This window comes from Electrophorus electricus, chromosome 20 (genome assembly GCF_041902795.1).
Source record: "Electrophorus electricus isolate QZ-2024a chromosome 20, ASM4190279v1, whole genome shotgun sequence".
Classification (NCBI taxonomy): Eukaryota; Metazoa; Chordata; class Actinopteri; order Gymnotiformes; family Gymnotidae; genus Electrophorus; species Electrophorus electricus.
In genome coordinates, this window is record NC_137516.1 from 12,946,307 (window position 1) to 12,972,287 (window position 25,981).

At 43.3% G+C, this 25,981-nt stretch overlaps 1 protein-coding gene and 1 long non-coding RNA gene across 5 annotated transcripts; one reads left to right on the top strand and one right to left on the bottom strand.

The window, feature by feature from the left end:
* bcl2b (BCL2 apoptosis regulator b) lies at nucleotides 1-25,313 on the top strand. 4 transcript variants are annotated; one of them, XM_081703292.1, is made up of 4 exons: nucleotides 1-1,286; nucleotides 3,873-3,960; nucleotides 4,314-4,371; nucleotides 4,493-5,839. In XM_081703292.1, the coding sequence occupies exons 1-4, from the start codon at nucleotides 753-755 to the stop codon at nucleotides 4,536-4,538; spliced, it is 726 nt and encodes a 241-aa protein (XP_081559418.1). In that variant the 5' UTR covers nucleotides 1-752; the 3' UTR covers nucleotides 4,539-5,839. The 4 variants fall into 4 exon arrangements, with proteins under 4 accessions (XP_081559418.1, XP_081559419.1, XP_081559420.1 ...); XM_081703293.1 differs by lacking the exons at nucleotides 4,314-4,371; nucleotides 4,493-5,839 and adding an exon at nucleotides 24,103-25,313 and having other exon boundaries at nucleotides 20-1,286; XM_081703294.1 differs by lacking the exons at nucleotides 3,873-3,960; nucleotides 4,314-4,371; nucleotides 4,493-5,839 and adding an exon at nucleotides 7,260-20,280 and having other exon boundaries at nucleotides 24-1,286.
* On the bottom strand, nucleotides 20,582-22,216 carry LOC145652587 (uncharacterized). The gene is made up of 4 exons (XR_014118816.1): nucleotides 22,128-22,216; nucleotides 21,724-21,855; nucleotides 21,250-21,319; nucleotides 20,582-20,708 (listed from the first exon to the last, which is right to left on the bottom strand). It is a non-coding gene; the product is annotated as an uncharacterized LOC145652587 (long non-coding RNA).
* Nucleotides 25,314-25,981: the final 668 nt, after the last annotated feature.

The following is a 25,981-nucleotide window of genomic DNA, read 5'->3' on the forward strand; positions in this document are numbered from 1 at the left end:
TAGGCCTAGATAGGAAATGCCTCACTAATGTGCAAAGAGGGCACGTTCTACAGCGCAGACTTCAGCGCAGCCTGCTGTTTGCGGCGCATATGTAGCCAGTGCTGCAGACACTGAGCTTAACACTCAAGTTATGCAGACTTAAGTCTTAGGCCTTCTCCACCATTTAAGCAAAGGCTCTGCAAAAGACTAATTCAAGACAATATTCAAGGTTCTATTTAAACCGGTCGGCGACTGCTCGGGAAGGAGGAACTCGAATATATGCGGTTCGAAGCGCTTGCCTTCTCTTCCGTCTTTCCTGATCGGTTGCCCTGGACTGTTCTGTGGACAAATGGTTTGAAAACAGGTAGACATTGTCGATAATCGTCGGAAACTTGATGGATCCCGCTTGCGTGGTTTACGGTTGTTACAGAATGACATCAACACGTATATATTTCCTGATACAATTCCAAGGATTTTTCTAGTTGGAGAAAGTGGGCGTTTTTCTAACCAGGCAATCCGAGCCAGTGTTGCAACTCCCAGTTTCTACTGAAGCAGCATACAGTAAGTTCCTAAAGGTGTTTTCAATTATTTGTTTTTCAGACAATTAGTTGCGATCTTCTCTAGATTATCGTTTTAAAATTTGCCTAGCCTTGCCAATCGCTGTTTTTGAACCTCGTAAATAAGGGCACAATTCCGTTAGTCGTCAATTCAATGAAGATGCGCATGGATTAAGGACATTAGTCCCAGTATTTTTGAGCTATCGATAGAGCGACATGGCAAACGAAAATCTCGATCATAATCGTAACATAGTAGAAAAGTATCTCAACCACAAACTGTCGAAAAATGGGTACATGTGGGAATTCCATTCGCGTGAGACGGACCCTGACCCTGCCTCTAATGGCTTTGACGCTCCGGAGCGGCGATGTCAAGCAAGCACAGACGAGGAAGAGACCGTTCACCGAGCCCCACGCGCGCCCCTTCCCGACCCGTATGCTGCTCTCCACAGGGTTTTGCGCGAGGCCGGCGACGAGCTGGAAAGATTATATCAGCCGGACTTTGCCGAGATGTCAAAGCAGTTACACCTAACATCTATCACGGCGCAGAGAAGGTTCACAGCTGTCATAGACGAACTGTTTAGGGACGGGGTCAATTGGGGTCGGATTATTGCGTTTTTCGAGTTCGGAGCGTCGGTGTGTGTAGAATGTGTGAATAAAGAGATGAGTGCGCAGGTGGATAACATTGCGGGCTGGATGACGGAGTATTTGAATGGACCACTGCACAGCTGGATCCAGGAGAACGGTGGATGGGTAAGTCATTGCATTCAGCACTAATCCTACATCGGATGGCGTAGGCTGCGGGCTCGCACGCCCAACGATTTCTGCAACGCCTCTTGTCAATGACATCATTTCCAGACCGTCTAATGATTGGGTTTTGGGGATGTTTGTCGAGTTTTGCCGACCAATAATACACTGCGTTTTCTGTCACACCTCTACCACGCCTCCATATGCAAGGCCATTTATGACAGCTGCTTATTAGCAAGGAGGTGTGACCCTCTCGAGATAAAGTAAAGATACATTATTAATTCATGCAAAAAAAAGGACGCGATCAGTTTCTCAACCGCCAGGTTAGACGGGTTTTAAAAAGGGGCCACCACTAAATCCAATTTAATTTGAATCACAGCGACCAGAAAGATAATACGTACAGCCAATTCAGAGATACTCGATAACGTAGACTTTCTATGTCAAAACGGTATTTTTCCAACACAGGTAGCGGCCAAACATTTTAGCTAATTTTCCCTAAATTATTAACTGTAGTTACGATTTGTGTGTCATTGCGTTAGGTAGTAGAGGTGATGACAGGTGATGTGTGAGCATCTGATGGGATCATTATCCTGGTTATGCCCTGAAATCGATGGCTGGAGTGCACCGGAAGCAGAGGGGACACGCATCAAGACACGTGTCACTTTAATTTGAATGGTCCTTTAGGGCATTACCACACAAAACATTGCACTGAGGGCTGAGATGACAAGCCTGCTTTTAGGAAGAGGGTGGAGGGCTTACAGTTAATTTGTGGAAAAGAGCCTGCAAACGTGCTTAACCTTGAAACAAACACAGCTAAGCATCCAGCTCCACCCTATTGCGCCTTATAGGGTGCAATAGCCAAACACGACCAGGAAGACACTTTTTGTTAACGTTTTATCACAGTGTTGGTAATGAGAGGCCTTGAACATATTTCCTGTGGAGTTTCTCTCTCTCTCTCTCTCTCTCTCTCTCTCTCTCTCTCTCTCTCTCTCTCTCTCTCTCTCTCTCTCTCACTGCAGCTGTACATAAATGATATTGGGCATAATAAGCGCGTTATTCAGCGCTCTGTGTCCATGCAGTGTTTGTCATCAATATTGTATGGGCAGCATTTTATCTTTAAAAATGGATCCTTAAACATTCCCCTAGAGTCCTGGCCTTTTAAAGATGGAAGCTTATGCCACATATCAAAGCACCATTCTGAGGCACTGGCCTGAAAGTGAAAGGGAGAATAGCCAGGAATTTATGCATTCTTTCTTTGAAATTAGCCTTTTCTCCTCCTGCCCAGACTGTTAGCTGACAATTAGAGGGACCACCATGCTTGTGAAGGGATTTTATATGTGGATAATTTTCAGATGCTTTTATGAAATTCCGTGACCTTTGATGAATCAAGGAGGGTGCATTGAGAATAAGGATATGATGTTCAAGTAATGTGTCCATATAAGGTATTTGTATGATTACATGGACTATGGATTAATCTGTGTCTGTTCTTTGTCCATGTTCTGAAGGGTCATAGCATAGAACAGTATGCAGGGGAAATGAAAATACTGTTGTCCTACGCTTGGAGCAGCTTGGGTCTGGATGTTGTGTCTGAGTGTTGTTGTGTCTGAGTGCACAGTGACATTACTCACCAATGTCTGATACTCAATGTGTAGCTTTCTGGTTACCAACATATTAGCCCCAGGGGCCCCCAGTTATTGCCACAGAAGAGCATTCGTCCTATCATCTGTAGTTTGCTGGTTCAAGCCCTGATAATACTACAGCCATTTGTGGCCAAGAGATCTCAGGGAGCAAATTGACGCTGCTCTCTGGGTCGGAGGGATGGCATTACTCTGCCCCCTGTCATTCACTATGACTCTAGCCATTTCTCCATGTCTGTGTGTTTGTGCTTTGCTGACAAGGGTTAGCACTATTTTCTGAGTGTGTAGTGCTGCACTCTGTCACAGACAGCAGTTTGAAAAGATGTGGTGCTTGGCATCGCTCCTCTCAGAGGAAGCACATGCTTGCTGGTGCCTTTGCTGTTGGTAGTTGTTGTAATGACGGGGGAGTTAGCTAATTGGTGGGTGGGAACTGGCATAACAACTAAGTTGGAAAGAAATATAAATATCCAATATATTAGCCCCAGTATCTAAAGAAGACCTTGTCTCGGTTAGTTGCTCTTTGCTCCCTGTTGCATAAATGTCAGTAGAAAATATTTGAAGAATGTTGGCATACAACTGGTTTAGTAAAGAGAAGAATGTGGCCCACACACAAACAGTATCCCTTCTGCCTGTTTGTGTGTCTGCAGAAGCTTCAGTTTACAATGTGAAATGCTCCCCTTACTCTAATTCAGTGCATCACCATTCACAAAAGTATCAGTAAGGGGAAACCTGATGTAGCGTAAAGTTTCAGATCCCATTGCTACTGACTGAAAGCACAGGTCTGGAGTATCTTTGGAGAAGTACTGTAGTTCTACTTTTATTCATTGACATGTACTTTAAGTCAGTTCTTCAGGATCTGGCAGTTGACCAGGTGTAATAAGGCCTTCTTTACATAGCCCAGGTACTATTTCAGGACAGTTCAGTTTAATTTACATTGCTCTTCTCTCATTTGCAGTCTTTGAGAACTAGGAGTTCATGTGAGTGCCTGTGGTGCAACGTGGAGCTGATGGAGCTGATGACTTCAATATCCAATTCTGCTTTTGGTGAACCTAAGCTCTATTTGAATTTAACAGTGGATTAAAGACTTAGAAGTCAATTTGACAAGCTTATCTTTGAATGTGCTGTATTTGATTGAGGAACTGCTTGTGATGATACAATGCACTAGTGATTACTGGCTGGCCTGAGCAGACCAAATACAGTTTCTGCCAAAAATACTGCTTGGTTTGTGAAGCTATGGTCTGGTGTCTTTCAAAGTGATGGCTGGGAGAAGCACATAGTTTGCACTAAAATTGTTGTTCATAGTATGCTTTGTCACCAAATGTACATGATGTTAATTATTATACTATTATTATACAATCATTACAATGCTGGTCATCCCTTACTGGTGTGTGGGCAGGACACCTCAAAATCTTCAGTATGGTGGTGGAGGTGTACGGTTTGACAGCTAATCTGAGGTGAGCGCCATGACATCGCCAGTGAACAGACTACAAACTGTGTGAGCTTGTGCCACAGCCAAGCCAGGGGCGGTCTGAGCACCCAAATGCATGTTTGCTTTCCTCCTTGTTCTGAAACCAGAGACAGAGGTGGGAGCTCATTAACCTTTGCGATGACATTTAGATGACACGTGAGAGTGGCGGCAGGGTGAACCGATGACTGCCCGCTTCCCACCCCCACCCTACCATTTCCTGTTGAAGTCCAGACACCTCTTAAATGTAGGTGCCATGTCTGCGGGTACACTCCTGGTACGCTCCTGGTACACTCCTGGTACACTCCTGGTATGCTCCTGGTATGCTCCTGGTATGCTCCTGGTATGCTGAAACTTGATCCAGAGCTGAACCATTCTAACTGCAATAATAACAAGGGCTGTTTGTTTGTTTTCCTGTATGCTTTTGAGTTGCAACATTCTATTAGTGTTAAGTCTATGACCTACACTGCCCAACCCCCCCCCCCCCCCCACACACACACACCTGCTTTGGAGGTGACAACACACAGACACACTGACTGACTCACATTCTCTCTACATCTTGGTGCATGTTCCTTTTGGCTTTTTTTCTTCCCATGCTCTTGTACAGCAGCTAGACCGCTGTTGATTCTGTGTCATCTCCGTATGACTGAAATAGGTGGCAACATGCTCTCCTATTGGATATGCAGAATGTTTATTTAGTTTGTCCTGGTCCACCTCAAACTTTACAGACCAAGATAAGAAGATGAGGTGAAGCAGTCCTGTTGGATAATTGGAACAGGGCCCAGGTTATGCTTTAGAACACGACCTGACTACAAATGCTTGTTGAGTCTAGGATCTGAAACCAAATGGCCGTGCATCTGTTTTTTCATTTCATATGGAAAGCCCATACCTTGTGCGCTCAAGTTAACCAGGGCCAGAAGCTACTCCTAGTTGAGTATTCAGCAGCGACGGGCCCCACCTGTGTTTATTTGAGTGACATTACCGACATTTGTGACTGGCCATGCTGGTAGCTGGCAAGCTCTTAAATGACATGTTAAACAGCAGCGGTCTCCGTCCAGTACGACACTGCAGATCTGGGCTGTTTCAGCTTCTTAAACAACCAGTTTTAAAGCCTGAGTGTATCGTGCACTGTTTGGAAGGGCCTTGGCATTTTGGAGAAAAGCAAGTTTCATTTCAGTCGTGTGTTTGTGCTTGAGTATGTTCCTGAGTGTGTGTGTGGGTGTGTGTGTGTGTTAACATGGGAGGCTCTCATAAATCGCTTTTTACACATTACATTACTCTTGCATATAATTATATGGTGGTGCCCTTTGGTTTGATAAGTTTTGAACTGAGTACACCTGCAGAGAGAGAGAGAGAGAGAGAGAGAGAGCGCGCGAGAGAGAGAGCGAGAGAGAGAGAGAGAGAGAGAGAGAGAGAGAGAGAGAGAGAGAGAGAGAGAGAGAGAGAGAGAGAGAGAGAGAGAGAGAGGTGGGTCCGAGTAAAAGTGAGATGGTTAGATACTTCACACACTTGGCCCTTTGTAACTTTTCTGTGCAGACTATAATAATGAACAAATCAGAGCCTTTGTGGGGTTGGTGCACATTCACACCTGGCAGAGTCAGAATAGAGGAGCTCTTTCTCAAAGTAAGATTTTGAATGGAAATAATCTTATCATGAACATCATGTGATAAGTTAAATATTACTTTCCGACCATTTAAAAGATGAATTTGTCTATAATTGAGCATGATTCAGCTGAATGAGCCTAGTGCAGATCAAGGCCATGTTTGCCTGTCCCAGGGCCCTCTGGCTGGAACCTTTTTCAACCACACTCCATCTGCCTGTCTTTCCAGTAATCATTGCCATGCCAGTAATCTCATAAACCCTTCCTACTGGCACAGTGAGCATAGATCACACAGACCTTCCTAGTTAAGTGTCTGACGGATCCTTTTCATAATGTCCTTATCATTTGCACCAGTGTATTTGACTTCTCCATTTTTTAAATCTGAGACTTCTAGAGCCAAGTATCAATGTTTGAATTTTGGTGTTCTTGCATCTGCGTTCCTGGTGTTGTTGCATGTGGAATGCTGGTGTTGTTGCATCTGGATGTCATTGCTGGATCTGGAATGATAGTGTTGCTGTGTCTGGAATGTTATTGCTTGATCTGGAATGCTTGTGTTGTTGGGTCTGGAAGGCTAGTGGTGTTAGGACAGTATGCTTTGCCTTTACAGCTGCAGGTGAGCTGTAGCCAGTAATGTACATCTTAGAGCTTCAGATATGGATGTTTTCCAGCTGATTTGTGACCGGTCTGTTCAAAGGTGAAGTGTCAATATTGCCATGTAGTTGTTCCAGAAACTATTAACAGTAGCATTGTTCAGCAGTGCTGGTGATCCGGTGATTCTAGGCAATTGTAAAATCTACTGTTCTGATGGAGTGCTGTGTCATTGTTCAACACACTGTACTGTTAGCATATGGGATTAGCACACCCTCTGTACTGTGTTCTCCCTCAAACCCTCCACATCCTTCCAGTGCTTATTTCTGGGGCCTGTCTCCGGAGGCCACTGTTGCAATTAGGAATGTAAATAAATAGAGCAGATGACCTGGGCGTCTCTTTCCGGAGAGGCCAGTCATGGGTGTGGACAGCAGGGTTTTTTTTAACCTCTGGACAATGGATTGAGTCTGGATAGCAGGGTCAACCATGGCCACTTTTAGAAATTCTGTAACATAACTGCATCCATAAATGTGAGTTTTTCTATGTCAGTGTGCCCAGTGTTTTTTGGTTTGTCATAGGTGTAATTGTGCCATTATGATGGCATCGCTGTTGTCTTTCCTGGTTTGCTCATGAACCTGCACTTTTGCATCATGTGTTTTCTTGCATGTATCCTATTAACACCTATACAGTCTTTTTCCAGGTAACTTCATCCCAACATGAATGACCTCCAATTCCTGCAGCCACAACGAGGCCAGGACACGTTGGTAAAAGATGAGTCGATTGTTCTTCCATACTAAATGGTTGTCCCTCAAACAAGGACCAACCATCACTCTTTCCACAAGTTCTCCACACACGGCACCTGACGACACCTCTTCACAGCATGCAAGGGCCTGAAATATTCGGTGCCATGTGAGATGCCCTCTAAACGTGACTGTGGTCTTGGGACATGGTGGCTGGACATGCTCCTCCATACGAACTCACCAGGGATGTTGCCTCATGGAAGCCGACCTCAGAGGGCAGCTCACTGGGAATGAGCACGCACGGTTGTTGTCTCTGAAAGGTGCAGGTGGCATGGGCAAAATGATGAGATGAGCCTCCCAGCCCCAACTGCTCAGCAGCCAGCCCACCCTGGCTGGCCTTCAACCAAGGCAAAGGTCATGCTCCGCTGCCAGAAGTTACTGCTTCTGTATTTGGAACAGGGTCTGTGTGAATCACATTAGGTTAGTTTGCTGTCCATGAGGTCACTTTGTATGGAAAAGCCACAAAAAGGGCTAGGTGAGAGCCACATTTATAGCAGACTTAGTACAGTTAACTCTGCTGCTGTTACTGCAGAATATGCAAAGCACCCTGGCAACAAAATTCAGCCCTTGTATGCTTTGTATTTCATCGTTTTCATGAAATATTATAATTTGCATGCTCTTTGTAGAAGGCATAATTATAAACGGGTCATTTTTGCAGTGATGTAAAATTCTGCCATTAATACTGACAAAGTGAGAGGCAGAAAGACTCCAGGCAGAGGAGTCTGCTATGGCTACAAGCACAGGCAGCCTGTGAAAAATCAATAATGCACTGTTGTCACTGGGTGACACGTGAGCCATGGGGGAAAGCAAATGGCTGGGGGTGGAGAGGGGTGGCAGCATTAGCTTTCTGACAGATGTCTGGTTGCCTGGAAAGCAGACACGTGCCAAGGATTGCCAAAAAGACCTATCCAGTGTGCTCGGTCAAACAATAACATCACAGTTATGTCTGACTGCCTGTATAACACTCCCATTCGGAAACTCTCATAATGAGAGAGAAACTTTTCACTACCAATTTAACATTCTGCCGTCCATCTTCTCTTAATGTCACGTGAACGTGACATGGCCTGGGTGAAGCCTGTTCGTTAGCATGGAGGAGCCCACAATGCTCAGACATGTTCACCAATTTATATTTGCTCTGCAGCATGAAACCAAGGTTCTACAGCCAATCCTCCAAGATGTCTGTCTTCAGTCAGTTTTAATGAAATGGCATCTGATATGTTTCTGTATATGTGCAGTTTTCACGATATATGACAGTGCACCAACACTTTTGTTTTGTTACATTGTGGTGCAATGCATAAGTCCTACTCCAAACTAGTGACAAGAACTGAAAATTACATAATGAGGGTTAAAATGTTGTTGTTTTTTTTAATCTGGTGATCTCAGCTCCTGACATCTTGTCTTCCCTGGCTCTCAGTGCTACCAGATATTCTCTCAGCCATCACCTCTGAAAGCACATGCTCAGTCTTGAAATGATGGCAGGGGCTGTCTGTGCAATGTCTGTGAAGTAAAAGCTTGCGAACATGCTGCCGTCTTGTGTTCAAGTCAGCGTTCTGTTATCGAAGCCTAGCTTACCCTGGTATCTAGTCTGTTGTGAAAGGTGGAAAGAAGACCGGCACTATTGACCAGCATCAAGATCCTTTTACTGGTCTTTCACTGAGTCTTTTTTCTTCAGTGAGAGGAAAGTGAGTTAGTAAAACGTTCAGAATGTAGAGAAATTATGAGATTGTGGCCACTTCCATGGGCTTCAGCAATGGGCTTGGTAACCTGTTCGATCTGTTCAATCAAATCTGGTTTGCTAAAGAGGTGCTAATTAAAAAAATGTGGAGTTCATCTGGTGCACATCTATGTGCAGTAAACAAAGTGTACACAACCCGTTTTAAGCACTGTCAGTTGGGTGGTTCAATTATGGTTTTTACTGGCAAAGCTTAATGGGCAAGACAAGGGAGTTTTGTTTTTTTATGTCTAGACATGTTTCTTTATGAGTACATATTACATAAATGTAATTTTTAAGTGTCAATAAACTAGGTTATACCATATTACTCAGGCAACATGTAATGATGATTAGAACACAAAGACACCCACCCACACACACCCACCCACACACACACACACACACACCCATAGTAGAGGCATGCTTGTATTTGATGTTGTTAGGTGTAAAGATACCCAGTATGATTAAATGCAACTATGATTTCGTTGTCTGTTGTGCTGAACCTGCTAGAAAAACCTTTCCAGTTTGCATGTCCCATCCTATTTTTCTCCCTTAATCCACCTAAACCTTAAACTGGTGACCAACTACAGTATTGCACACATTCTCCCATTACAAAGGTGCAGATTGTGTGCAGGAAAAAGTGTCTGATAATAAGGCGTGCCATAGCTGTGGCAGCAATTAGCACCCTTTGATCTGGAAGATATGTTAACCAAGACAGGGAGGGGTAGCTTTTGGAAAGGGGACATTCGTCAAACTACAGACACCCTATTTAATGACCGTCAGACAACAGAGTATAGCCGCAACATGGGCCAGACCACATCAGACAGGCAGGGGCCCAGAGAATGACTGCCCATGCTGACATCACGCATTAACTTCAGTGCTAGTGAAGTGAACATCAGGGGCTAAGTTCCATCAGCCACACCAGAAATCTGCATTGTATGCACTATCAAGTAAATTGGCAGTCAGTCTGGCAATTCAGCAAGATTATTGGAACTTCCTGGACATACTAAGCTTGCAAAAACGTGTAATTTTCTAGGTGAGCAACTTATTAGACTTTTAAAAAGTTCTCTAGCTTTCATTGCTTCACAATTATCTTATACAACGTTATGTTGATTCCTAGTAATGCAGGTAATTATTTATTTTAATTTTAAATTTTTTTTTAATATTAGGCCTGGATATTTATCAGTGCCTGATTCTGTATCATTTCCACATAGGTGTGACTTGCCGGTCTACTCACAACTTGTGGATTTGCCATCTTTGTTTTTCATATTCGTGAAAGTTGCTTCCTTGTTTTCTTTGCTGTAGTCAAGCATAGTGAGACTCATCCACAGTCATGTTTGCTCTAGCCTCCTGGCTGTTCAGACTTGCCATCTGTTGTCTTTTCTGTTCAGGCTGCTGAAAGTTTTCAGACCGCTTCTCCCCTGACCCCAACTGCCCTGGCCTGCCTGCAACACTTTTCTGTTTGTGGGTACCTGGATGGAACAGCAAGTTTAACCATGATGGCTGCTTCTCTTCCTCCTTCAAACTTCTTCTCTGGCCATACTTTATCTTTCTTGCTCCTGGATTCCACATTGGCCCCTACAGGACAGTTGCCCATTCAAACAGAAGTTTATACCTGTTGACAGTGGCCATGACCTCTGCTCTCTGCCTGCATCATAAGTCCTTGTTGAACTGCCATCTACTGGACAGGCTCAAAATCCACAGCATAACTTGTTTGTTGTATGGGAGGAGCATAAATAGATACCCTTTACAACAGGACAAATGAGAACTTGTCCTCATCCACTTTAACAAGCTTTTCTTAATCTGCCCACTCAACAAGAGCTGCTCTGGTTCTCTAAGGAATCATGCCCCAACTGTTCAGTTCCCAATCAGTTTATCCTCAGATCTGCACACGGCTTTGGACACTCTAGTGAAACAGCAGACTGTCACTCTCATTTCCAATTTCAGAAAATTCAGCATTGCCTGTCCCACACAGTCTCCTGTTCCTTCAATTTTAGACATCAACAGGCCTTCCAGTTTAAGCTTACAAGCTCTGAAAACTACTATTTGCAGCCATGCCACAGATTCTGTCAGTCAAATAGAAGCAAATCTTTCTCCTTTGTAAAATCACCCATCTGTATTTGTCATCCTTCCAATCATTCCCACTAGCTATTTTATCTCTGCACTTGTAAATGCTCATCTACTCTGTAAGCTTCTCCAGTGTGGACTACTACCTCACCATCTCCCAAACAGGCCAGCTCCCACCGACTGTACAATACCATGGTCATGTTGTCTGCAGGCACTCTACGTCATGTTTGTATATCTCACAAACTATTTAGTCCAATTAGAATATACTGCCATTTTGTTACAGCTTTCTTGGTGTAATGGGAGTGAGATGGGGGGTCGAACACACGTGCAAAGTACCAGCGACTTGGACCTGATAATGAGCAGAATCCAAAATAGGGGAAGACAGTGAAAATGATAAACAGGACAATGTAAATAAATGACTAGTTTAATAACAAACACCAGGAACAAACAAAAAGGATGAGAGGTCAATTCAGGGTGAGGGTGAGCACTGGATAAATAAGAGGACTAAATATTAAAGTGGGAACCTACGGGATAACAAGGAAGCATAACACTCAGACAAACAGGGTTAAAAAACAAGGAAGGGGAGTACAAAGAACTTGGTTACTCAACTAGGTAAACAATGACCAAGACTAAATTACAGGTAACAGATATACAAGGAGAACCAAACACTTGTATGAGTTAACTAAGGGGAAAGAAACCTAAGGGGGGCAAAGCTACGAGGAAAGAGACTAGAGAACGAGAAACGCAAGAGAACGCATGTAGGAACCAAACAAGAAATAATGCTAACAGGAGAATAACAATAGTAAATGGAGAGAGTAACTTAACTTGAAACACAAAGAACGAGTACAGCATAACCATAAGTGAGGCAAAATCAGACCATCGAAGATACATAGACATAAAAATGGAACTAGAAATGACCAACCAAACCTAAGATGCGGTGACACGGTTTAAATATACAAAGCTAACAAGACTATAAACAAGGAGCAGGTGAAAGCAATGATGGGCGTTGAAAACAAATGAGGGGGTGGAGAAAACGAAACTAAGGACTGGAACGCGGAAGAGATCATGAAGCCAGGGAAACAGGAGAAGCTCCGGTCCATGATCATGACACTTGGGAACAGACTTTTTCATTCTTCACCAGCTTCAGATTCAGAGCTTCGTTTTTTGATAGTACAGCGTGACTCCTCCATCGTTTCCATCTATCCTTTTTAAATATAAGCTATCTTTTATAAACTACATTCCCCCTACAGACCCTTAAAACACTGATTCGAATATTCCAAAGTGCTTTACCATGATTAGCTGTTCTTTTATATATATATTTGAATACTGAGTACTGAATTCTGAATTATCTATTTTCTGTCACCCCAAGCTTAGTACTTGTACACCTGCTCACATTTCTAATAAAATTTGAGACATCGCAAGTCCCATATAGTCCCAAAATTACACCACTGCAGCAACCCACAGCAAAACACCACAATACATTTGACTTCTTTATTTAATCTAAAAATGGAATTACTTGTTTCACTCATTTAGAAAAAGAACAATTGACTAAATTATTGAGTGTGTGGCCTTCACTAATGACCTCCACTATTAGCAATTTGATGCAGAGTTGTATAATAGTTATACATCTAATTTGAAACAGCTCAACCCCTTGAGGCTTTTTACCAATTGTTGTCACATACAACCTTGACACAAATGGCAACATCCTTAGGGGCTTTCTTTGGGTTTTGTTTGTGAATTTGGAAGTGCATATAAAAATAATATTACCACACAGGATGTCTTGGTTTCTCATCACCAACTGGTCTCTATTTATATAGGGTAGGAAATGAAAAACTTTGGTCCTTGTTTTATATGTATTCCCAATGGACTGGCTGGCCATTTCTGAACAGGGAGCATAAAACAGTCCTAAAGACAGAGGCACAGGATTTGAAGGCAGAACAGAACAGTTACAAAAGGCAGCTCTCTTATCGAACCACTGTTGTTTGCAAGTTTTATTCATAGCTTAATCCTAGGGGGTCTTTAACTTTCTGCATGACAGCACCAACGCTCATGGAGGCAAACATTCAGATTTGGTTTCCTTGGATATATAAAGATTGTAATGCATTTTTTTCACTGCAGACCATTTACCATCCAGGAGGAGCACAACAAGCTTGAAGTGGAATCTGACCGAGTTGATTTGGAAGTGCTTTTCAAATCCTAGTTCCAGAGACACCAGCCCTTCCTTGACTCTTTTTTTACTTGATTATAATTATCTCGTTCTCAAACTAATTGTCAAGCACTTCATGACTTGTATCAGCTTGCATCAGCTTGCATGAGATTCACAGGATTGTCTTTGAGAGCCACTCCACAATGTAACAAAGCAAGAAATCCAGTCAGACAACCACCTCTTATATGCTATTTGAACCTGGTCAGTAGCACTCCCAGCGATGGGCCACACAACTTGGGCTCAAACCTGGGTCTTACTGCTGAGCCTTGCCTCTGCACAGAGAAAGTGCAAGACTTAGGAAGATTACGATCACCTCGGATTCTCACTGAGGCTCACATGGCACTGAAAAAAAGCGCTTAGCCGTGGAGACACGTTACTGATCGTAAACAAGTATGTATTATTTTTACTGCTTACTGACAGGGTGCAGCCTTGGGGCATTGATGCTCCACAGAATGCTCTCTTGTAGGCTTGATGTGGGAAGCCTCTTCCAGAGTGCAGGCCTGGCCCATGTATCTGTGTCGGTATGAAACAAAGTGGGATTGTTTGTCTCTGCGCACCAGCACATTCCACTCATTCCCCCACCCCCACCCCCGCCTTCTGGATGGGAGTCAGGCGGGTGCTGCTTAGCCTGAACTTTTCCCTGCTTTCTTCGTTGCCAGCAGACGGGGACGGAGGGAGGAGGGAGGAGAGATCCTTATGGCAGGAAAGGGAAGGAACTTAACTTTCATAAAGGAAAGAGCAATGAAATTGTTCTGTCCATTGTCCAAAAAAATAAAGAGGATCAACCAGTGTTTATGTAAGGAGTGGTGATTTATTTAAATATTTTAAAATATTAATTATATATATACACACACACACACACATATGTTTGTGTGTGTGTGTCCTGGTCCTGCTTCATGCAGGGACAGTGGAGAAATATGTTGTGTTCCATGTTAAATGTCTCCCTTGCTTTTAACACAGCAGTTGATTGGATGTTACTGCATGTGACAAATGCCACAGGAAAAGCTCCATAACACTGGAGAGGAACTGAACTGAACACATTAAACAAATGTCATGTGCCATCAATAGGAGCTGTTTGGATTAATTTATTAATGTCAAATATTCCAAATGTCATTTTCCTGAGCATTGATTAGTCTTTAAGTCAGATGCTATGGGTAAGTTAATTTATTTATGTGGAACTTCTCTGTGCAAAAAAACACTATCAATTTAATGTCGCTCTAGTTTTGACTCATCGCAAGAATTTGTGTGGATAATGGTGACATTTATGAAACATAACCCAAGAGGGACATAATTCTACAGGTTTAAGGAGAGAACCTTCTCCAGTTTCACTTGTCTGACTGATGGCAACTTTCCAAAAACTGATGTCGGAGCGGAACTGAGAAAGCATGCGTGGGTGCGTCTTAAAGGCTGTCTACATGACCTGCAGATTAATTAACTCATGACAATGAATCTCGTGTGACAATTGCATGTACAGTACACCCACACTGCGGGGCTCTTGAACTACAAAGACGCTCCGAAGGATGTCTCAAGTAGATCTTTGTTCTCATTTATTTAAATGGTCATCTGAGAGCCTGAGCCTCTCTCTCCCTTAGCCACAATCCGTGGTTTGTTCCCTTTACACAGTGAAAAGTTCAAATACCTGAAGCCATGCTTCATTGTGAGCCAGCAACCTAGTCAGAGGGACTCTGTTGCCAAAACCATCAGGGTTTCATTACAGGTTTTCTCCACAAGCTTTCATCATGAAAGGAGAGACCTGACTACAGGGGGGTGTTCAGTGAAGCTTGGCAGAGTGTTATTATTTTAACTTTGATGGTTTCATTATCTTTCAGCCATTTGCATTGTTTCGCATCGCTCACTTTGAGTACTTGAAACCCTGAAACGAAAGGCAGGTAGCCATCGGCTTTCGCGGTTAAAGAGTAACCTGAACTGTAGAGTGACTTTCCATTATGCTATTAAGTAACTTGTTTTCCAAATCCAATAATGCCCGTGAATCATCAGTAAGGTGTTGTAAAATATAACATGCTTTTTGGAGATGCATAATCTTGGCTCTTTGGTTGGTTGTCACCTTGCTTAAAACAACTCTAGCAGTATTGGCTTGTAGTTGGACTTCAAGTTTAGTTGCACTTCTCAGATTCTAGTACTTTTAATATTTAAACTGGTAGTTTGTTCAGTCTGCACGGACTGATTTATGTAAATGTCTCTATTAGTAATGTCATTTGGTTCCTAATGTGTTCCCACCTAGAGGTGTGACTTCTTGAAAGCATCACATGCCCATCCATTGACATCATCATTAAGCAAGAGTTCACTCAAGTACATAGTGTTTCTTTTGATGAGGTAAGTTTAAGGTTACATTGTTTTGTTGTTGTTTATTTTTGTCCAATAACTGTTGCTTTTTTTGCGCTAGCTCAACACTTCCATTTAGGGATGACTTAGTTACTGGATTTCCAATTTCCTTTAAATCACATTCCACCCAACACTTTGACCTTCAAGAACCTTTCTCAACCAGTCATCTTACTGATATTGTCTTAGTAAGCACACATTGGCTCCATGCTGCATTGCCTCCTGCATAAGAGCCTTATCCTTTGCGTTTCTGGCACTGTTGGCTACACCATGGAAATGTTAGCTGTTCTCCAGGCAGAGAGGTTATCCCACATGCATGCTTTCCTTGCAAGTAAGATGACCATCAGTGTTTTGAGCTTTAAAACTCAAACAGCCCCATTTTGGCTTGTGAATGTGGATTAAAAAGTGTTCAATGTCAGTCTTGTAGGCTTGTGCTGTTTCTCATACAATGTCATTCCCACCAGTATAATGAAACCGTTCCACATTTTCACCAAAAATGGCTTGTCTTGGCCAAAAGCCTTCTCCTTTTGTCCTTTTACAAAGTTAGTTGTATTGATCTTTGTTGCTGTTGCGTGGAAACTATTACTAAACCCTTGATAGCCATTACACTGCATTCACAAAAAAAGTGCTCTCACCTTGAGGATAAACATTTCCATGACTCAACCACAGATCAGAAGGTGATTTGTGGGTCACTGAGCTGGATGCGGTTTTCCTACCTCTGGTCATTGGACTGCATAGACATTTGGTTTCAGGATATAAACTTGCCCCAGAAGACATATTAGTCTCTTAAGGCGCGACAAGCCACCAAGGAATGTTCTGGTTCCCACGGTGTCTGTGGCTGCCTCTCATCTAATCTCCAAAGCCAAGAGCGTGAGGCAGTGTCTGCAGGGAATTCTCACGCTCCCCCGGCTTCTCTGCCGCTTGCCTGGGAAGCAGGAAGCGTTTGAAGCTCTGCTTTTTCCTCCTCACATTGCACCACACGACGCGGCTTTAGCAGAAAAGATGCTCCCATGTTTCCCCTCAACAACGTCTCATGTAGAGGTAGTGAGGTGGATGGAGGTGGTGCAGAGGTAGGCTGGTTGTTACAGAGGCACTTGCATTTTCATTGCGTTAGCTGCTTTTCATCACCTCCAGCGCTTTTGTACAGGTGCGTTACTTCCCCACATATGTATAGGCCTGTATAACATTATGTTTTGTATGGATATGGTATATATTCAAGGCAAGGCAACCATTCCACTTGATGCTGGCTAGCAAGATTTTCCGTTTAATTTATGCTTGTGTTTGCTCAAAATACGATTTTTGACAAAGGGATCCTATCAGTAGAAACATTCTAATGGGTTGAGGCAGGTGACCTTATTCAGGAGGTGGAGGGGAGGTGGGGCATGAAAGAGGTTGTGCATAGACATCCTGCTCTGCTCTGCCTTTGGGCTGCAGCTCTGATGAGTGTCTGACCCCTGTAGGTGATGACTCAGCGACCTTTATGATTATTGACCACCCACATGTGCGTCATCTTGGCCCTTTCAAACTGCATCCACTGTGTAGATACAATAAGCGCAGCTTTATTAGATTGTTTGGCAGGCCTGGCCGGGTGTATTTATAGTAGAGCTTCAACCACTCAGTCACACACACACACACACACACACACACACACACACACACACACACACACACACACACACATTCAGGAACAGGGCACTCATACCCAGACCATTACTGACACTAAATCTCCCTCAGACAGTAGCAGCTTTTCTTTCCAGCATCTTTTCAGTTTCTAGTTTAAACCTTCTAAATGATTGCGTAGCAATGCCTCCATCAAAACACATAGGTATGCAAGATTCTTCATGAATTATCTTGACAATGTACTTATATGCTGTTGTGCAAATTCTAGTCAGATGGATCACAGCATGCAGGCATGTTTTGATGCTGCATATTTTCATTGTTGGTGGCCCTGCTGGTGGTATCTGTCAACAGGCCCTGCAATTATTGAATACCATCCATTTGGAGATATCTGGTTCAGGTGCATTGTGTGAAACATGTCCTTGTATCCTTTATGCTTCAAAAAGATGAAGAACTAATCCCAGGGCAATAACCCCCCGCCCCCCCCAAAAAAACCCAATATCTCAACACATGATTCTCTAAGGCAACAGAATCTATTGTCTATTAAGGTGTTTGATATAATAGAATTAGTTACCAGCTGAAGAAGCATCTCATTGTTCAAGGAAAGGGCATCACACAGATATGTACAATGGAAGCAGAGAGTAAATTTCAGTCTGTTTGCTGTGGTTTACCTCACTATCCTCAGATAGTTGGCAAGTAAACAGACAGAGGAAGACTTATGTTAAACTCTACCCTCCTAAAATCACGCTGGGAATTAACATATGTTATACCAAAGTGACAAATGTGTGGCAAGTAAAGGGCAAAGAATAGTTATCATGAAAAGATACACTGTCAAAAACCTTAGCCTTGAGTTATATGGCCTCATATTTCCAGCTTTGGGAGAAGTGGGACTGCATCATGGGAGATCTCTGCTGCATATGTAGGCACACCAACCAGACACACATTTGAATATGTATAAGGGGAAACTGGAGTATTTGCAGGTTGCTTTGGAGACTGGAAAATCGGATTCCTTTCGCTAACTCAGCTCGACCCCCCTGGGGCCTCAGGTAGTGCTCCATTAATACCCACTCTGGGCCGACTGCCAACGGCAAGCGAAATGGAATAAAACAAGAGTCTAGCTGGGTTGCGTGGAGCATACTGCTTACTGATGTAATACAACACTCTAACACCATACTGCATTCAAGAGGAGATCCTCTCTGATAGCTGTCATGCATGACATGCCAACATTTCATCTGTATAACAGGTTTGTAATCAGTGCCAAGAAAAGACAGAGAAGGTACTGCATATGCCTACTGCCCTGTTCCTTCTATTAAAATAAACTATAGGTTTTTAACATGTTAAATATAATTTTGTGTTCTCTTGGAAAATGAAATGCAGTGAAGCAATTTAACCCTCTGAAATCCTCAGTTATTATGCGTTATTGTAAATGATATAATGTTCTCTTTATATAGTAGCATATGTTCTATTTTAATCACTATAGTATTACAATATGGTTTTCCTTATTGCTGGTGCTGTGTCAGACCCCAGAGTATTTACTATATGTAAACTCAGAGGCTGGTTTACCCTAGAACCCCACAATATTAAGATATTAAGTATCATGAGGTGATACTTCCACCATCTCAGAGTAACCACACTAACCTTCTGTCAGTCCTACAGTGGCTGGGACACAGATTTGAATTCAAATGAAAGCGTTAGTAATTCTAACTTCCTTTTGGCTGCTTGACTTTGGACCGAGTGTTTTGCCATGGCAGGATTTTCCTGAGCTCCCTGTGGATTCTTGGGTCCCCCCCTGTGGCTTATTTGGCTGTGGCAGGTCACTGTCTTGGCATGGTTCTTCCCTCGGATCTGTGCTGCTCTTTTCCTCAAGGACTCCATACCCTTTCATCCCCTGCACACTGCTGACACTCCTGCTCCTATCCCTAATGAGTGCAGGCCTCAAACTCCTCGCTCATCATTTTCCTACAACACTCTGGAGACCGCCGGGCATGGAGGCCAGGTGTCCCGAGTCCGGTTTAGGAACTGCTTACCCCATCCCTAACTTTGATATGGGAGGTAGAACTAGTGTGTAATCAGCATGAGAGGCCACCCACCAGCCGTCTGCCTTGGCTACCTGTGTTATGGCTTCAGGTGTACGTTGTTATGTCTGCCCCAATCACCTGTTTATAAACTGCTTGATGAGGCTACGCTGGAGTGGTTCTTGCCTTTGATGATCATTTTAACATTGCAGTTACTCAGGCACCATTTCAATTAGATCATTCAAACTGTGCAGCCTTCTTCTCTCTCCCAGTTCCAAAATCCCCTACGACAGTCTTCCTATGGGATCAAATTTAGTTCTTTGCCTTTAGGGTCAGAGCAACTATACACAACACTGTGTATTGTCATATATACATTTTTGTATATAGTGTAATCAGATTATGGTTATGGGCAACAGAGAAACCACTTTAATGACTTGCACCACTTTCCAAAAGTATTTTTGGATTCTTTTTAGTATTACTTTATTAGTTATTGTAATTTTCCTTAATGTAATTTCATTACATCATGAATGATATAGTACTGCAGAATACCCATCGAGAGCTTTTGGATAATCAAATCAAATCAAATCAAATATATTTATATAGCGCTTTTTACAACAGATGTCACAAAACAGCTTTACAAATGTCCAAGTCCAAGCCCCCAGTGAGCAAGCCAAAGACAACAGTGTCAACGAAAAATTCCATAGAGCATGAGGAAGAAACCTTGAGAGGAACCAAGACTCAAAAGGGGGCCCAACCTCTTCTGGCTTACAACGTTCACCACAAAAGTAACAATATACAGTATACAATATAAAATATGCAGTTACAGTACGTTGCCCTGAGCTTACAGTTATTCTAGAAGGCTACTAAAACCTTTAAAACACCAAGAATGGCAATGCAAATTTATTTACAACAAGATCTGGGTGATATGAAAATCATGCAAAAAAAAAACAAAAACCAAATTGTTGTTGGACAGGAGAAATACTTTCAACCAATTTGAAACCCCCCAAAATGAAGCCCTGGACAAGCTGCTGGTGGCAAAACTAAATCACGGGTGAGACTAGCAATGACACTGTGTTACCACGTTACCATGGAATGCTGGCAAAATTGGCCTTCCCAACCCTAACACAACGAAAGCCACCCTGTCATTCATTTTCATTAGTCTGCTTCTCACTTGCGGTTGGGAGGCAGCTGAGAGCAAGGGAAGGTTCCCTCTTGAGGATCAGGACCGCATGGAGGAACGAAGCAATAAAGACAGTGCCACTTCTGGGCAGTGCAGGGCAGGTGTGGTGTGGTGTGGCGGCAGATGGTAGGTCACTGGTGACCTTATGTGACCTTACATGACCTCTCATGCTGAAAAAACTGTTTCTGGTTTGCTCCCACATCTAAATGCCACCGGAGAAAGACATAATGAAGATAGTGGAACCACGAATAGTAACTTGCACCATTTACTGACGTTTAAGACAAGTGCTAAATAAGTGGAAATGCTGCTATAATTTGAGTGCATAACCTTTTTAGGATTTCAGTGTTAAATGCCATTAAATAAATAGTAGTTCCTGGTGATAACATAGCCAGATTTGCTGTTATATATTAATCTATATTAATCTGACTCCTAATTTAGCCCTCTTCAATTTGACCTCTTGTCTGCTAACTCATGAACAGGAGTTTGTTAAATCAGCCCTGATCTGTCATGACTTTGCATTCTGATTGAGCTGACACCCCTCATGAAATTTCCCCCCAAATGAAACAGAGTGCTCAAAAGGAGCCCTGTCTAACTGTAAGGGCAGACGTTGGATCCTTCCAGCTGCACCATGTGCTATTTGTGCCTGGGAGTCCATGAATGAAAGGTGCTGTGTACTGATTGGAGTGGAGGAGGCCAAGGGGGCAATGTATCTCACAAGGTGAAATCCGAGAATTAGCACTGACCTGCAGACATATCAGGATGTGCGGCCATGCTGCCCTCGAGTAGAACGAGACATCGACCCCACTAGGTAAACTTCAATGCCCCCCCAAAAAAAAACAACCAAACAAACAAACAAAAAAAACAACAGCAAAATAGGTCAAAAAAGGGAGCAGAATTATAAGATTAATGCTTGCCACTTTAAAGCATAGCACTGGAAGATGTTGTAAAATCAAGTGTTTTTGGAATACTTGGTCTTGTGACCAGCATTGCTTTGAAACTGTATTTACCCAACAACATTAGGTCAACGTAATGGAAAAAGCAGGCTTGACTTCAACCAAGCAGCAAAGAGGTCACATGCAGCTGATGCCTGGGTATGTGTGTGTGAGTGTGTGCGTGTACAAGTGCGTGCATGTGTGCTTGAGTGTGCGTGTGTGGAGGGGGTGAATGATGAAGCAGAGCATGATGGTCATCTTCCCCTGTTGTCCCATGATTCTCACCTGACTGGCTCCTCCAACAGCTCGCATGACTCCTCTTTTGCTTCTTTCGGCTCCTTGCGCTTGGTTGGTGGACAGCTGAGAAATGAGGCGAGGCACTGACCGCACGCCGCTCACTCCCAGATGGGCAGCACACTGTGAAAGGCATGAGTCATGCGTCTCCCTTTAGCCCTTTGATAATCACTGTCACACCACTGGGTTTAGGACACCACATACTCCAGAGTTCCACATCTGATGTCAAAATGGCTTTGAGTCATTTCTAATAATAGTTATCTATTGCATTCTCGAGCCACAGTGAGCGTTGTAAAGCTAACCACACCTAGAGGCTCAATTCTCAAAGGCTTACGCATGTATGGCAAAGTATTTTATTGCATTAATAAGTCTAGTCATAGTCTCTGCATACTGACCCAGCTGTGTGACAGTATTTGAGCAGCTCCATACCGTGGAGTCATAACCATGTGTAGTGGTGTGAGCCAAACTGCCTGGACTGCTTGCGAGCTGCAGGAAAATGTTCACCCTCTTATGTCTTGCACTGGAACATTTCCTCCCATTCTTTTCATGGGACTTTCCTGCAGGCGTGTCTTACAGTAGGTTTGGGCAGGATCTTTTTTCCATTTAGTGTGCGGGTAAACGCATGAAAAGGCTTTGTGCACAGCCAAAATGGAAGAAGTTGCTGCCACCCTGATTTGTCTGGCCTTTGTTTTTCCTGAGGAGCCAAAAGCAGCCAGGGAGGCTCCCAGAGGAAAGCCTACTGCTAGGAACATTGTCTCGCAGTTGGTGATCACACGGAAACATCTACCGTCAGTTAATTACAACCTGAAAAGTTCAAACTATTGGTGTAGAGAAGGTACATGTTTTGAGGGGGTGTTGGGGGGCAGGCTGTGTGGTGTGGCATTTATTCACCTCAGTGAGTGTGCTGACCTACATGTCTCTTAACCAAGGACTGTCAGGATGATTCACTCAGAGAAAAGAATGCAGAGAAAAGAATGAGACAAAAATGAGAAATAAGCGAACATGCTCCGTCCTGTTGGAACTCTCTGTTGGTAGACTCATAAATTGTAAAATGTGGATTTTATTTTTGATTTTGTGTCAGCCCCAGGGATCTATAGCAGCTGTGCTGCAGACTCTGCTGTCTATCCTAGACGGGAGGAAGTGAATGAGGGAGATAGGAAATGGTCTCGTCTTTTTGCCACTCTGGAATGTAAGCACATGCCATGAAGTTTGGCCTCGACAAGGGGACTTTTGCTTTAGTTTGCGTTTATACTGCAGAAATGTGGCTCTCTGACTTCTCGATACTATGAACCTGCGGTGTTTGGTGAGCTAGTCCTATGAGCAGTGTGTCCCATAAAGCAAAAAAGCTGTAGTTTCCATTTCGTGTAACATTTGAAGGCAGGGGTGTGGAATTATGATACGTTTCTATAAATAGAGGCCATTACTCTGACTTTTACTGCTATGACCTGAGGAGGCGATATAGAGTGAAGAGGCCTACATTGATGCAGTTATGTAAGATGTGAGTTAATCATGTTGCAATCGTCTCTGACAAAACCAAGACTGGCTACATCGTGAGGGACTCCCACTAGAGGAACTGCTTGCTTCCATGGCTGTGTTTTTTGGACATTCAGCCAAGTGCATTGCTTCCTGTTTCAGAATGAGCCTTCACCAATCCAGCTGTATGCCCTGGGCAGATACATTAGCGGACATCCTCTTTCCTGTACTTTAAAGAACTTCCCATTTTGAGGTCAGAACTGAAACAGGGTTAGAAACGGAGAGAGATTTACACAGGTCTGCGGGTTGGAGTTGACTAAGGGCTGTTGTGGCTATATGTGTGTGGTATATATGATGGAATGTGCATGTGGTTGTGAGCATGCATGCGTGTGTGTGTATATATGTATGTGTTTATGGGTGTCTGTTTTGTTGTAGTGGGACCCAGATATGTAGATAAACTCCTTTTTTAATCAGGTGCTTTTGGTCTCTGGCATGTGCTAGCATGCAATGGCGAGCTTCCAGAAGAGGAGGGTTAACGCTCAAGACACCTCTAAGAGAACCCCCCCCCCCCAGATGGCTTTGCTCACACTCTTAAACTCAGAAGAGGCCTTGGAAGAGAAAGTGCTCTTCTGAATTCTCAAGCCCCTGAGAACTGCACATACCTACCACCAGGGGCAGTAGACTCAATAGCGTATGGGATGAGTAAAGGCAAGCACACGTACACATAGCTTGTCCAACACTTCTGAAACTAAAATGGCAAACTCAAATTCAATTTACATGTTAAGAATTTCCCCAATTTCAGTTCTTAGGGTAACTCCATTGTGTGGCGGTTGGCACCCAAAGCACTGATATTTTTTATTTTTAAACTAACTCTCTCTCTCTCTCTTTCTCTCTCAGGATGCCTTCATGGAGCTGTATGGCAGGCAAAAGGACTCCGTTTTCAGTAGTTCTTGGCCTTCCATAGTGACAGTCTTCAGCTTGGCAGCACTGGGAGCAGTCGGCTTCACCATAGGAGCCTACTTAGCTCAGAAATGAAGAGCCCCCTGCACCCAACCCCCTCCCTTTTTCTACAGCCATCCCCATCTCTTAATGTTAATTAACGTCAGCAGGATTTGGATTTGTATAGTATAGTACAGTATAGTAGTTCTTATATAATATAGTTCCATATGAGGGGCACAATGTTGTTTTTGCAGATTCACCAGATTCACTAGAAAGACTGAAAGACAGAGTCACTAGTCTTTCAACATTTCACACATTAACTTGTCCTATGTCAAGTATCAACAGAATGGTTATTACTAGCAATTAGCAGTGTGCTCTGAATTTTTGGCCCCGAGACATTTAATCAGTTCACTCCTATAACAGATAAACACAGAACACACGTACACAATAAGTTATAGTAGCAAATAGCATTTGTAATAGCAGTTGGCATGCTTAAAGTCTTGTTGTGTGCTCAGTCCTCTTCAATAATGTACATCCTGGGTCAAACCATAGTAAAGTTATAAATAAACTGCAGAACCTCTCCTGTACAATCAACATTCATGGACTGCTACACAAGGATGGAGAATAAAGCACCTCAGAACGTGGACGGCCAAGCGTGATTAAGACAGAAAACCATCGTGAACTCAGGAGGTGGGCGCAGATGCAAGGCTCTGTCTGAGATCCCCATCACCCACCCAGTCTCCATGCTAAATGCCTGTGTCTGATGAAACAGGATGACTCATCGCAAACCTTGAATGGCAGGAGCTGAAGCAGCAGGCTAAACCGCCGCTCAAGCGCATCAGTCAAGAAAAAGGACACATTGTTTATCCGATTTAAAGAACTGAAGAAACATGGTGCCATATTGAGTTGAGTCAATTCAAGTACTGTTTGATCATTGCATTGATAAATGGTCAGAGTTATACCTTCAGATGAATTTGGCTTGAAAAAGGTATAGGGTTTTAGGTGCTTTTGAAACACCTGTGTTTAGTGAACTTTGGACACCCTTAGAGTCGTCTATGTGACGGATCAAACATCCTCCCTTCAGACTACAACTTGTAAGCATGAGGAAAGGTTATTATTTCCAATCCACATCACTCTTGTGTATGTCAGATATAAAATGATTGCCTGTGGTTAAGGTCTGGGGTAAATGTGTGTTTGGGGTAAATGAGTTATTTTGTTTGACGTCGAAGGACAGAGAAGAATAAGGAAGGTGAAAGCCAAAGAGAAAAGACTTTTAGAAGAAGAAAGTAAGTGTGAAAGGTGGGGGGTGGGGGGTGGGATATCTGTTCCTGACTAAAGAAATACAAAGAACACAAGGGGCTTGGTAAATAAAGAAAGAAAGCTGCTGTGGCTAAGTTTGTATGAGGCTTTGAGAGTGTCGGAATGAGAGAGAATTAGACATGCTGTGAAACACAGCTGTGAGACTGACACCAGACAAGGACTTTCTACTGCCAGAGAAAAGGTGGCAAGCCCTAAATGCATGTACCTGGTGACTGTGTAAGCATTCTTGTTGCACCATTTTAAAGGTTCCAGAGAGTAACACAGTGTGCATGCTATGTGTATAGCCGCTGTTCTTTTTAAGTGTGGACGCTGCTGCGTCACCAAGTGAAGTCACGTGCATTTAATATTAAGTTGCTCTTCTTGTGCACAGACGTATACAGGCCTGTCTGTCGATCGCTGAGCACTGTGCAGCGAGCTACCCGGTTCCGCGTGTCCCAATATGCAGGGCTACTAGATGATCCCAACTATGCCTTGATATTCATTAATAATGTATTTGGGGGGGGGGCGGGGGGGCTTA

Excerpts from the sequence above, each read along its gene's own strand:
- bcl2b (XM_081703292.1), top strand. The coding sequence starts at position 753 with ATGGCAAACGAAAATCTCGATCATAATCGTAACATAGTAGAAAAGTAT. Across the intron at positions 1,287-3,872 it reads TCCAGGAGAACGGTGGATGG|TCTTTGAGAACTAGGAGTTC; the intron begins GTAAGTCATTGC and ends TCTCATTTGCAG. Across the intron at positions 3,961-4,313 it reads AATATCCAATTCTGCTTTTG|GACACCTCAAAATCTTCAGT; the intron begins GTGAACCTAAGC and ends GTGTGTGGGCAG.